The 14259-nt window shown below is 44.8% G+C and overlaps 1 protein-coding gene across 4 annotated transcripts in view; it reads left to right on the top strand.

The window, feature by feature from the left end:
• The window catches only part of Srgap1 (SLIT-ROBO Rho GTPase activating protein 1), a 279875-nt gene that overhangs the window by 200940 nt on the left and 64676 nt on the right, over positions 1-14259 (top strand). For all 4 annotated transcript variants that reach the window (XM_021173833.3, XM_021173834.3, XM_085843214.1 and 1 more), the window contains 2 exons: positions 9861-10082; positions 11613-11714. In XM_021173833.3, coding sequence (XP_021029492.1) covers positions 9861-10082; positions 11613-11714 — 324 coding nt within the window. The remainder of the gene's footprint in view (positions 1-9860; positions 10083-11612; positions 11715-14259) is intronic.

Below are 14259 nucleotides of genomic sequence, written 5' to 3'. Positions count from 1 at the left end.
GTGCAGGATGCCTCCCTTGGGAAATATAGACCTTAGTTATTTAGGTTTTTTCTTACTTGTCAGAACGCTTGCTGAGGAAACATGGACAGATATGCATTGAAGCCTCTGCTTCTAGGTTTGTCTGGTCACCTCTCTGTCCAGTATGTCACTGTGTCTCTGCACCCACTTTATGTTTTCTACAAGAAGACCTTTAAGGAAAGGCTCCATGAGTTCAAACAGACCACTTCGCAGGAGGCCACCTCGTGAATGATGCGGCTTCAGCTTACGTAACAGCTGTGCTTTAACTCCCTGGTAGCTGTGTTAAAATCAGCCTGGCGAGCTGTGGCTCTGATTCCCCAGTGCAGTTACACACTTTCCCCTTACAACGGACAAAGATGTTGTAAAGTCTCTCAAGTCTGGATTTTGTGAAGATGTAGTGATTCGGAAGCTGACGACACCCTGAACCATAATTTACTTTTCGTTAGCAAAATCCTTCCTTAGGGTATAAATTAATAACGTAAATTAAAGGAAATTAAGGTTACTTTGATGAAATTTAAGCACTTCAGATAAATCCATTTAAATGTATATCAATGATTCCCTGATTAATTCAGTATCCTCCTTTTAACTTCAAAGGCTAAAAACTTTAATAACCAGTGCAAAACTTTCATAGGCCTGTTCAAATCATTTTTTAAAAAAATCTTTTGGAGATTTTTGGATACTTAAAAATTATTTAATGATGCTAATTTTTCTGTCTTGAGTGAGTATTGCCTTTATTCATCAATACCTGAATTTGTAAGTCTGTTCTTCCTCTTTCAGAAATGCCTTTCAGAGCAGGAAAATCTAATACCTTAAAAATAAAATGACTAGACCCATGCTAGGACTTGAATCAGTCTTAAGGTCTTAATTGTGCCTTTTGAGATCAATAGATTCATTTTATGATGATTCTTGTCATTGAGCACATGACTTTAATAAGGTTTGTAGGTAAATCGATGTTTTAATCAGTATAAATGTAAGGTATTAAGTATTATAACAACTTTTGATACGCCAGATAATTTGGTGAAGACTATGGTAGCTTGGCTGTTATCTGAGTATCATTTCTGGTGGTTGTTGCTGCTGCTGTTGTTGTTTTGGTTTGAAAACACATCAATGCTAAGTCCTAACAATGAGTAGACATCTCTGGCCCCAGGCACACTCTAAACTTGCTTGTACGCACGCAACAAGTTCAAGTTTTATAAGAGATCGTCTCAACTCTTTAACAGTGCACTCACACAAAAGGACTTTATTTTTCTACAGTCTGCGTGTCTATACTTGTCCAGGGAAAAGCCCAGGAGGGGTTGTGACTCAGAGAAACAACACGGGAAGCTTCTGAGACAGTGCCAATACCGTTCTTAGATTTATTGATTGTATGAGTATGAATGTTTTGCCTGCATGTATGTATGTGCACCACGTACATGCCTGGTGCCCATGAAGGTCAGGAGAGTGGGCTAGGTGCCCCAGAGCTGGACTATGTCAGGAGGTTGTGAACCACCACATAGGTGCGAGAAATTGAGCCCAGGTCCTCAGCAAGAGCAAGTGCTCTTAACGTGTGTGTACATGTGTGTGCATATGATGTGAGTGTACTCATGAATGTCTGAGTTTGGGTGTGCTGTGGTACATGTGTGGAAGTTGGAGAATGACCTTGGGTTTCATCCTTGCTTTGTTTGAAACAACTGTCTTGTTTCCACTGCATTTGCCAGGCTGACTGGCCCAAGAGCTTCCAGGGGTTTTCTCACCTTGGCTTTCATCTCACCACAAAAGCACTGGGATTAAAAATACCCTCACCACCACATCCAGCATGGTGTGGCTTCTAGGGATTTAACCTCAGGCCTCACACCTGTGCAGCCAGCACTTTGCTCCCTGAGCCTTCTCAGCCAAGAATGTAGGTTGGCTGGCCCAGAACTCACTGTATAGACCAACTTGACTTTGAACTAGAGGACATCCACCTGCCACTGCCTCCAGAGTGCTGGGATTAAACACCTGCGCTGGCATGCCCAGCTAAGCAAGCAGGTCTGGACAGTAGGGTTCCTTAACCTAATAATCAAATTCCTCAATCTGTAAATTCAGAATTCTTAAAAATAATTGGGACTAAAACCCCATTTCTGTCAGGAAAGGCCTGTATTTCCATACAGATCTCTTTTCATACAGACCCTCACTTGTAAGATGCATTCCTCAATGATAAAATGCTATTGGTCCCTTGTCACCAAATACCTGCCCAGGAATAATCATTTGTTACTCTTTCAAAACAGTTCTGTTTTCTAGTTTCTCCTGAAAAAAAAGTCGCAGCTCCCTTGGAAGCTTGGAGGTTGAGTCTTTCTCACGTGATACTTCCAGGAGATAACTCGCTACTCTGGCCAGTTTTCTTCACACAGATATCTCTCACACACTGGCTTATTGGCTGTATATGCTGTGGCGTTCCTGGCCACTTATACAGAATGAGACTGGAGTTAGATTGCAGTGCATAGCCCCCACTGCCTTTATGCCATCATTTCTGAAAAATCAATTATGCTAAAACTTTGAGCCTTATCTTTTTGTCTCTTGGGAACATACATGTCACTAAAGACCAACTTATTCAGAGTTCACCTTCCTTAATTAGTCAGGACCATGCCCACACACACACACACACATGGTGGTATCAAGAGTCATCTGGGAAAACTTACCAAAAAGTGGTACCATATTTCCCCCATTAGACCGGAACTCTTATTAGAAAGATTACAGAGACTGTGTTCGTTGGGTTAACGCATCCTACTGACCATGAAGACTAATGTAGACATAGTTTTAGTCCATTGTGATTTTTGAGCGGTGTTTAAAAACCAAAACGAATTAGGTGACTGAAGGATGTAGCATTTTAAAGTTTCTTCCAGCAGAGATGCCACAGGCTTTTGCTTCAAGGAAGTCCCTAAATAAGGACTGGTGGTGGTTGTCTCCAGTGTTTGCTTGGCCATATTCCTCTGGATCTCTGAATGCCAAAAGGCCTCCAAGGTGAGACCCCAAATCTCTGTCTTTTGCTTCTTCTCTTGGTAGCATCTAATTGATGGCCCTTAGATTCCTATCATCAGCCCTGATCCTCTCCCCGGGCTCCGGATATGTGTATCAGTTTTCCTGTCAGCGGTTGTACACATGTGTGGGCATTCTGAACATTCATAACTCCCTAAGCACCTTTAATATTTATTTTTCCCGACCTTTCCCACCCTCTATACAGACAGCTTTCTTCTTAGTAATTTTCCATGCCCCAAGAAATGCTACCACTTTCCTCCCATAAAATGCATCAGCAAATCCCACAATCTCTTCCTCGTAAAGATTCCAAACCTACGTCCCACTTCTTATGACAAGTTTGGACTCCTGGGCTTTCTCCTCACCACCTGCCTGTGTTGCCTCCTCCTGTCCATCCATCCATTCCGTGAAATGCATCCCCACAACCTACACTCATGGCTTCCAAAGCTCTATCCTCTTCCCAGACTATCAGAGTACTAAAAGTCAGAAATCAGACACGTTTGAAATTTCTCAGAGGTCTCCTGAACCCTTAGCATAAGAGCTGAATATTTGTAATTATCCATTATGAATTGGTACCCACCTGCCTCCCAGTTCCATCTACACCTTACCATCACTTGCTAAGCTTCAGTGTGCTGAGCTCTCTATCCCACAAAACCACAGTGCACTTCCTTGCTTGGGGCCTGTGTGCTTTGTTGCAGAACTTTACAAGATTCAATCCTTCCTCGAGTGCACATTACACACCCACTGCCCTAAATAAAAGACCAGCAGGCTTCCTTCTGGAGTCTTGACACTCCTCTGACCCTTTAGTCTTTCCATAACATTTACTGCATCGCCTGTATTTGAGCTCATGGTGTCTGATCTCTCTCATTCCTCTTGATTTTATTTGCATTTGTTACAGAAAATTTTTTTTTCCCCTGAGAGAATGAGTCTGGTGGGTGGGAGATGCTTCAGGTAACAGGTGACTGTTAAGGTGTTCATTGGGACCTATCAGCAGTCAGTATCAGTCCTGGGTCCTACTTTGTATCTATTCCTGGTAAGGAGATGTACCATTGAGATCTTCCCATTGCTCAGGGGAAAACTCGACACTTTGTTTTTATTAAGCGTTTGGCTACAGTTGATAGAAGAGCAACAAGAATTGAATTGCCAACTTTCTGAGGATACTCAGAAACCCTGAGAGGCACAATATAAAATGTATAAAATGTGCTTGTGAAAATTAAGGTATCTGGCTTGACCCCCATGGGATGTTTATTTCTCACAAAATGTGTCTATGGCTTCTGGGTTAAAGTAATAAATGTCGAGATGGAAATATGGAGGACGAGAAGACGGAGATTCCAAAGCAGGGACTCCTTCACTTGCCTGCTAATCTGGGAACTTTGGACTCACGTCCTTCGAAAGCCACTCGTGGGCACACGAGAGCTGCTGTTTTTAGAATCCTTCTGCCCTTGGCTTGTCCTGTTTTAAGGAGGGCAGAGAGGCAGGGAAAGCAAGGGGCCTTCCAGGGAGCTGGGGTCCACGAAGTGATTGTGTTTGTCATTGTCCTTGATGCTTCATCTCAGCTTCCCTTGGACACTGGTTGCAACCCTTTGGGCTGTGGTTAGCCTGCTGTTCTTAGACTAACTCCTAGTATGCTGGATTTTGGCAGTGCTTAGGATTTTCAAACATCTGAAGATATGTTGTTTTTTTATTTTAATGCATGCTTTTGATTCCAACAGCCCTTCCTCCCCCACTTTTTGGGTCTATGATGTTGTGCATTCATCTAGAGTTCTTCATCTGCCAGAATAACAGAGCTTTGTGTGAATGAAGTAGTTTATTGGTTTCCTATGTATTTTCATCATTGAATGTGCTTGGGCTATAACTCAGCTCTCTGTGCAGAAGCTGGCCTTTCTCGTCTCATTAATAATTCATAAGCACCATAGAATGACTTGAGACCTTTTTAGCCAAATATCTTTGAGTCCTAACATATCCAATGTCATTTCAGCTTCTGGTTTAGAAAAAGAGAGTCCTCTGTGGCAAGGCTTGCTCTCAGCAGCCCCTGATGAACCTTCTCCCCTCCCTGCCTTATCCCACCCCACCCCCACCCCGTGTTTATTATTCCTTTTAAGTTCAGGATGCTTGAGAAATCTAGAATTTGGAAATGTTACATAACAGAAGTAAGAGATTCACGCCAACTAAGTAAGTGGCTTTATGGACCTATGAACACCATAGGGGCCCGAGACAGACTGCCTGTCAGAAGCCAGCACAGAAGTACGCATGCGCACGCACAGACACCTCACGCCTAGGAGGGAAAAGTCCAGAAGTACCTGCTAGGCAAAACTGGAGTTCCTTAGCCAGATGTCTGTTCCACTGTCTGATTAAGAAGCCATTGTGAAACCAGATCTCACACCGACAGGATCCACTTGGCTATACTGGGAATAGAAACCCACAGGGCTTTTGTCCTTTGGTGTAGTGAAGTGTTGGGGGGATAATGGAAACTTTGTAGCTGCTCTTCAAATCACCAAGTTGGTTTGGTAGTTGGGGTCAGAATTCTTTCTGCCCTCCCTCCATTTTATCTTCCTCCCTCCCTCCCTCCCCCCTTCCTTTCTTCTTCCTCCCTCCCTTCTGTTCCCTTCCGTCTTTGCTCCCCTCCCTCCCTCCCCTTCTCCTCCAGTCACCCTTTCTCTTTTAAGCTCTAAGGAGCACAGGTTGTGTCCCGAGTGAAAGGCCTTTCTCAGTTTCAGTCTCCTCTTTGTATTTCAGCCTCCCACCTGAATCACTACTTACACAGCGAAGCAGCAGTTCTTGCTTCCGTATGATCAGGTGGAAGATGCTGTCTTCATTCTGAATAGTAGACTGATTTTAAGCACTAGTACATATTAAAGAAATGGGGCCAGTTTCCTTTACAAATCCGAGTCTTTATAAAATAAGATGTTATTGGGAGATAGAATGATTACTTTTTCCCCCAACCTCTCTGATGTATACAAAACTGCAGGGGACTGTTATAGATTGGGGGAAGCAAGAGGAATAAAAGAAGTCTTTGTTCACTTGAGCCTAGAATCTCCAAATTAACCAAAATGAATCATTCTCTCTGTATTTGGGCGCAGCTGACTCCACCAGAGACGGATGGTAGTGAGCCAGTTGCTGCATTTCACAATTGTATTGCTTGTGACATCATAGCTGTTTGCCGATTTTTATAAATCAAATCATAATCAACTCTTCTTGTCAGCTTGGGGAAACCGCGCCCCCAAAGGGCAGGGTCACAGACCTGGACACTCGAGTGTTCTAGGGAAGTGTCTCCAGTGTTTAATCATTCAACTATGCATCCTTCTTAAACTGCAGATTAACGAGTCAGGGGTAGAGCTAAATAGTCTGTATTTTTAAACAGTTTAAGGTTTGTTTGTTTTTTTTTTTTTTTTAATGTGTGATTGTGTATCTACGTGGAGCACAGGCCATGGCAAATGTGTGGAGATCAGAGAATAGCCTGTAGAAGCCAGTTCTATCATTCCCCAATGTGGGGGGTCCAGGAGCTCGACCTCAGATCGCCAGGCTTGGCAGCAAGCCCCGACACCTGCCGAGTCCTATCCCAAGCCCAGGATTCTAACGAGCCCCTCGTGAAGCTATTGCTGCTGATCACATTTTGAGCAACAAGATTTTGAAGTAACTTTGCTTTAAAGTCTCCATTTTAATAGTTTGGAATCTGAAGCTGGAAGGACAAAGTGCTCACTGCTGGCCCGGGGAACGCTCACCTAGGGCCTTCTTCGTGCTAAGTGTGCACCGCCACTGAGCCTCCAGATTAGCGTTTGCTGTTTCCCTTCCCAGAGGCTGGTTGACGCTTCCTGGCCTGGGGGGCCTGCTCTTTGTACCTGTGAGCCCCGTCTCCTACCATCTTCGTAGCAAGCCAGTGAACAGCTTCCTTTAGGATGGAAGTGTTTTGCTGTGACCCAGCCTTAAAGTGCCTGGAGCCTAGTGTAATCCCTGGCACCTGACCCATTGATGATTTGAATTGAATCAAGGTGAATCGACTAACTTCATTAGAGCAATACAGAGATGACCTGGTTTTGTCTATTTAAAATTATGTTTAAAGGTTCCTCTTTAAGAGATTTCCTCCTCCTCCTCCTCCTCTTTCTTCTCCTCCTCCTCTTTCTTCTCCTCCTTTCTCCTCCTCCTCTTCCTCCTCCTCCTCTTTCTCCTCCTCTTCTTTCTCCTCCTCCTCCTTTTCCTCCTCCTCTTTCTCCTCCTCCTCTTCCTCCTCCTCCTCCTCTTTTTCCTCCTCTTCTTTCTCCTCCTCCTCCTCTTTCTTCTCCTCCTCTTTCTCCTCCTCCTCTTCCTCCTCCTCCTCCTCTTCCTCCTCCTCCTCTTTCTCCTCCTCTTCTTTCTCCTCCTCCTCCTCTTCCTCCTCCTCTTTCTCCTCCTCCTCTTCCTCCTCCTCCTCCTCTTTTTCCTCCTCTTCTTTCTCCTCCTCCTCCTCCTCTTTCTTCTCCTCCTCTTTCTCCTCCTCCTCTTCCTCCTCCTACTCCTCTCTCTCCTCCTCTTCTTTCTCCTCCTCCTCTTTCTCCTCCTCTTCTTCCTCTTTCTCCTCCTTTTCATATATCCAAATCCAACATTCTGCTGTCAGTAATGGCTGGCTCATTTCCAGACTTACATACTCCTTTTAAATCATATTCCCTTAGGACGCAAGAGACTCAGGGAGGAGGGGGAACATCAAAGCAGCTCTTTCCTTAAAAATTACTTCTAGTTTTAATTACATATCTGTGTCTGTGTGGCGGTATAAGCATGTGATTGCAGGTGCCTGAAGAGGCCAGAGGCGTGGAATTCCCCTGCAGCTGGTGTTTCAGACGCTTGTGAACCACCCAGGTAGAGGCTGGGACTTGAACCCCACTCCTCCTAACTTCTGAACCATCTCTTCAGCCCCAAGTATGAAACAAATTCTGTCTATAGTAAGAGGACTTTAGCAACCATCTCCATTTAAGAATTTTATGCTGGGAGTTAAAGGGAAGGGATTTCTGAGTATTTTGACAGACTCAAGCCTGTTCCCTTCTACAAATCCGAATTAGTCTTGAGTCCGTCAATAAAATATGCAAATCTTAAATCTCACTTAGCATATTTGTCTCCTAGAAGGGTTTGAATAAATTGCTGTATCAGTCACAGCGTTGAGTGAATGAAACTTGGATGCAATTCTTCATTGTTTCCTTCCTCTGTTGTATTGTGCTGTTACATTTTTGATAGCTTTATTATGTATAATTCACATACCACTCCGCTCACGCACCAAAAGTCTACAGTTGGCATTTAGTACTTCCAGAGAACGTGTGCCCATCACTACAGCCAATTTTAGAACATTTTTATTATTCCTAAAAGAAATCTTGCACCCCTCAGCAATTACCTCTCCAATTCTTCCACCCCGCCCCCACCCCCAGCAGGAGACATCTTCTGTCTCTGTTCTCTACTTTAGAAAAACGGATTCATACAATGCATAGGCTTATTTGTGACTGACTTCTTCTACATAGTACATTTCTAAAGTTCATGCATGGTGCAACATGGATTCATATTCTGTTACTTTCTATGGATGAATGATACTATTCTAACGTATGGTTGTATGACAATCTGTTTATAGATTCATTGACTGGTAGACATTTCTTTCACATTGTTGCTATGATTAGAGCTGCTATAACTATTCAGGGGCAAGTTATTTTCATTCATCCCACATACATACCTAGGACAGGTTTTTTTTCTGACCCTGTGAGCATGTGTGTACATCTATGTGTGCATGTATGCTCGTGCACATGTATGCATGTGTGTGTGCATATGTGTGTGTAGTCTATATGCATGTAGATACAACAGGACCACCACCTATCACTCTCCATCCAATTCTTTTGAGTGAGGGTCTCTACTGAACCCAGAGCTAGCTGTCCCTAGCACACGTCCTGTCTGAACACCCCCCACTGTGTGAAGGTTGCAGGCATGTGTGGCCACATTCTGGTTTTCACATGTGGTGAGGTGTGGACTCAGGTCCCTTCTGCTTATACACCAAAGTGCTGCTACCCAAAAAGCATCTTCCCCAGCCCAGAGTCTTGGAATAACCCTGTGTTTCACCTTTTGCGCAACTGTTTACCAAGTGACTATACCACTTTATACTCCTGCCAATGGTGTATGAAGGTTCCAGTTTGCCCACATTCCTCCTAGTGCTTGCTGTCATTGTCTTTTTTGTTAAGATTCATTTATTTTTATGTGTATGAATGTTTTTGCCCTTATGTGTGTCTGAGAACCACGTGAATGCAGTACCCACAGAGGCCAGAAGAGGGCATCAGATCCCCTAACCTGGCATTAACAGATGGTTGTGAGCCACCATATGGGTGCTCTCAACCAAACCCATATATCCTTTGCAAGAGCAACAAGTGCTTGTGACTGCAGAGTCACCTCTAGCCCATTCTTGTTATCGTTTTGCTCTGTGTTTCCCTGATAACCAAGGGTCTCCAGCATCTTTTGATAACACTGCCCCAACCACTTCTCTGCTGTCCTCATTGGTCGCTACCCAGAGACTCCTCTCTTCTCACGGACCAATTTGAATTGTTGGATTATAGGAGTTCTTTATATATTCTAGACCCAAGTCTCTTTACGAACACTTTCCTCATTCTGGTTCGTCAGTTCTTTCAGTGGCTTGATAGTGTCTTGTGAATGGTGAAAACCATCAATTTTGATGGAACCCAGTCGAACATCTCTTTGATTCCTCAGGTGCTTCTGGTGTTATACACAGGAACCCCATGTCCAATCCAACATCGTGATCATCTTCGGAGTCTTGTGCTCACAGGTCACACACGTAGGTCTTTAACCAGTTTTGAATTGACATTTATATCTGGGTGTTCTTGTTTGTTGTCCAGTGCTGTGATCTCGGCTACCATGCAAGTCTGAACAGAGCCCTCAGAACATACCTCTCGGCGGAGTACAACCTTGAAACCTCCAGACACGAAGGCTTAGACATCATTGAAAATGCTGTGGACAATTTAGAGCCCAGGAGTGACAAGCAGAGGTTCATGGAGATGTACCCTGCGGCGTTCTGCCCGCCAATGAAATTCGAGTTTCAGTCTCACATGGGTGATGAGGTTGGTGACTCCCTTTTCTTTTGCAATGAGTCGGTTGTCTTTTCGCATGCCATTTATTATGCCATATAATTCTTTTCTTTTCTTTTTTTTTTTTTTTTTTTGAGACAGAGCCTCTTATAGGCCAGGATAATAGCGTCAGGCTCACTCTGTAGCCTTGGCTGCCTTTGAACTCCTGATCCTTCTGTCCCCCAACTTCAGAGATTATACTGTAAACTACCACACTCTTAAAGAGTACCTTGCACTCTTTCTTAAGAGTTAGTGTCAAGTGTGTGTGTGTGTGTGCATGCACACATGTATGTACATGTGCACGTGCGTGTGCATGTGTGTCCTGAAGGCAATGCCCACAGAGGTGAAAGGAAGGCATCAGATCCCCTTTGTCAGCCAGGAACATCTCTGTGGCAAGGAGGATAAAAAGAAAACATTTGTTTCCTATGCAGTTTTAATGATGCCTTCATTTTAACCAAATCTACCGTTGACGTCTTGCCCAGGATTTCTTCTTCCAACACCTCATGACGCCTGTGGCAGATCGTGGGATTTAGCTGATACCATCTGGGAGCCATGGTTGAAAGATGCTTGCACTTTTTGACTGCTCTGCATCTTATACATGGTCTCAGTTCATGCTCACAGCAGCCCCATGACTAGGAAGTCATACAGCTTGGGTAGGAGGCAGAACTGAGACTGAGGTACAAGTGCCTGGCTGCAGAGCCCTGCAACCCCTTTCCTTAGGCTTGTACAATCCACCCAGATCAGCCTTTGCCCCTTGCCCTCTGCCCTCTGCCCCATCATCAGGATCCAGAAAGTACGCTGTCCTCATCGGCTCTCAGTCTCAGGCCCTGCTGCCTGCAGAACAGAGCCTCCTACAGCGGCTGCCTTCGCCAAGAGCACCAGGCCACAGCTGCCTCCCGTGCTTGCTGCTGTTGTCCAAGTCTGTTTAAAGGTCAAGCTTCAGGATGGCTGTTAAAAGTAAAGACGTAGCCAGGCACGGTGGCATACGTCTGTCCTACCGCTCGGGAAGCAGAAATGGGAAGTGTTTGAGTTTAAAGTCAGCCTGGGCTACATAATAAGATTCTGTCTCAAAAAAACTAACAAAAAAGTATACTTATAACTGGAAGAGTGGGAATCATGGGAGTTGACATGACTCCTGTATGTCATGTCCAGGCTTAAGTAAGTGTGAGACCGGCGGGCTTGGTGGGCAGTGATCCCCAGAAGCCACATAAAAAGGCCTGGCAGACTTGTAACCCCATGGCTAAGGGCGGCAACGGGGTGGGTAGACAAAGACGGGCAGTTCCAGGGGCTTGCCAGCAAGCCAGGCAGTCTAGCAGACATGATACGCTCTGAGTTCAGTGAGAGACCATCTCAAAACAATCTGGAGAGCAATAGACACCCCGAGTTGACCGCCGCACCCTGCGCGCACACAACCAGGAAGACACATGCAAACAGACACACGTTCACACCCAGAATCAATAAGACTCATGGGTCTAAGGCTGATCGGTGGTGCCATAACTGCACTGTCTCCTTCTGCACTGTCAGGTGTGTCAGGTCAGCGCCCAGCAGCCCGTCCAGGCGGAGCTCATGCTCAGGAACCAACAGCTGCAGTCCCGACTGGCCACACTCAAGATCGAAAGCGAGGAGGTGAGCTTGGTCCCTGGGAGGAGGTGGGCGTGGCCCCTGGGAGGAGGTGGGCGTGGTTCCTGGTAGGAGATGGGCGTGGTTCCTGGGAGGAGATGGGCGTGGTCCCTGGGAGGAGGTGGGCGTGGTCCCTGAGAGGAGATAAGGGTGGTTCCTGGTCCAGTGAGGAGGGGAGTGTGCTCTCAGGCAGAGATCTGAACTCACACCTAAACTGGAAGACATTCTCACATGACCTCAACGCCATCTTCATTCTGAAAACAATCTCCTCACCACACCCTTCCCTTGAATCCTACAAGACTCTTCCTAGAGGATAAACGTGAGGCTTTTGCATGCCTTTCTCTCTAAAGGAGTATGCAACGTTTGCCTGAAAATTAGTTTAATCCAATTTCTTTCTAAAATTAGAAATCCCACCCCACCCCCCATTTGCCTTTCTGTCGTGTCTAAAATTTTGGTACTGAATGTGGCATTGGTTCTAAGATTAATGCAAATATATATATATATGTATATATATATATATATATATATATATACATACATACATATCACCTTTGAAATAGTGCTTGAATTGGGAAAGAACCATGGTTATTTGCTGACATTTAAAAGGATGAACTGTAAAATGTGAATTATAAATATATATCTATATGTTGAGGCTGGAAAATAATCGTTCAATTCTGATGCTTGTTTTTGCCATCGACTGTCTCAGACTCATGCTTCCGTAAAGTAAAAACAAGAAGCACAGATTTTTCTGTCAGTCAAGACTCTCAAATGTAACTTAAGGAATCCAGAACTGGTCAGTGTTTGCAACTGCCTCTGCATTGTTTGGTTTGTGCAGCATGGTTGCAGGTGGGATTTAGGATAAGGATCTGTAACTCCATGGTCCTACTGCGTGCCACCCCATCCCCTGCCAGCATCCTTGCCCAATGACAGGAGATTATCTTTTCATTGTATGGGCTCAGGTATTCTGGAATGGAATAGCTGTATTCCATCCAGGAGATGGAATTCTCTAACTGGCCAGACTGAATGCTGTCCTGTGATTGACAGCTTTGAAAGAAGCAATGTAGAGACGGATAGCTTCCAGAGTGGAGGAGTGTGGAGTCTAAAGAACAAACTCAGACGGACAATGCAGGCGCTGGAGCTGGGGATGTGACTCAGTGGCTATGGCTTTGCTTCCACATCGATCCCCAGTGCCTCACATTATGACATGTGGTGACTTAGCCTATAATCCCAGTGCTCAGGGTAGAGGCCAGAGGATCAGAAGTTGAAGGTCATCCTGGGGCTTCATATTGAGTTCAAGACCAGCCTGGGATGCATTAGACCCTGCATTGAAAAACAGTAAAGAATTCAAAAATGGGGCTGGACAGTTGGCTAAATGCTTATAGATGCTGTCGTGGTTTGAATATGCTTGGTCCAGGGAGTGGCACTATTAGGAGGTGTGGCCTTGTTGGAGTAGGTGTGTCCCTGTGGGCTTGGGCTTAAGACCCTCACCTTAGCTGCCTTTGGAAGTCAGTCTTCCACTAGCATCCTTCAGATGAAGATGTAGAACTCTCAGCTCCTCCTGCACCATGCCTGCCTGGATGCTGCCATGCTCCAGCCTTGACAATAATGGACTGAACCTCTGAACCAAGACTTGCTGTTGGGAGCACTCATTGCTCTTCCAGAGAATCCCAGTTCAGTCCCTAGAACCCACGCTAGGTGGCTTGTCACTTCCTGGGACTCAAGGGAATCTAGTAACCTCTTGTGGGTTCCACACACACACACACATGCACACACACATGCATGTACACATGTACTCACACACATACTTAGATACATACACACCTGTACACCCACATACATACACAACATACATATACTCACACACATACACATACATGCACATATATACACACACAGTACACACACGTATTCCCACTCACACACATACTCAGACACATACACACAGAAACATAAAAACAAAAAGGAATTAAAGAATGATGTATTTCTACTCCACTGTAATCCGACCAAAGCCCACTGTTGAGTGTTTTGTTTTTGGTTCCATTTTGTCTGCTCCCATTCTTACTAGGGGAACGAAACCAGCCTTAACTCGAGATGCAACGCGAGTTATTTCTGTGTAAAACAGTGGTTTTCAACCTGTGCGCTGTGAGCCCTTTGCGGGTGTCAGAGGACTCTTTCACAGGGGTCACCCAAAACCATTGGAAATCACAGATATTTACATTCTAATTCATAATATCAGAAAAATTACAGTTATGAAATAGCCATGAATATAATTTTATAGTTGGGGGTCACCACAGCATCCAGAACTGTATTAAAGTGTCGCAGCATTAGGAAGGCTGAGAACCACTGGTGTAAAGTTAGTCTACAAATAAGCCTTTCTAAAGGACCCATTAGTCCATTGAAGTCATGACTTAGAGCTACAGTTGTGGCTAGGGACCATGAAATACTCACCCACTGCAAGGTGATCCACAGGTGCTCCTGGTGGATCCACAGTTTATAGTTGACTCTCAGAGGGTTTTGTTTGTTTGTTTGTTTGTTTGTTTTGCTTCGTGCC

This window comes from Mus caroli, unplaced genomic scaffold (assembly GCF_978045245.1).
Source record: "Mus caroli unplaced genomic scaffold, Mus_caroli_1 scaffold_9, whole genome shotgun sequence".
Lineage (NCBI taxonomy): Eukaryota > Metazoa > Chordata > Mammalia > Rodentia > Muridae > Mus > Mus caroli.
Note: the sequence above shows the minus strand (reverse complement) of the source record. Positions and strands in the feature narration are given on the sequence as shown.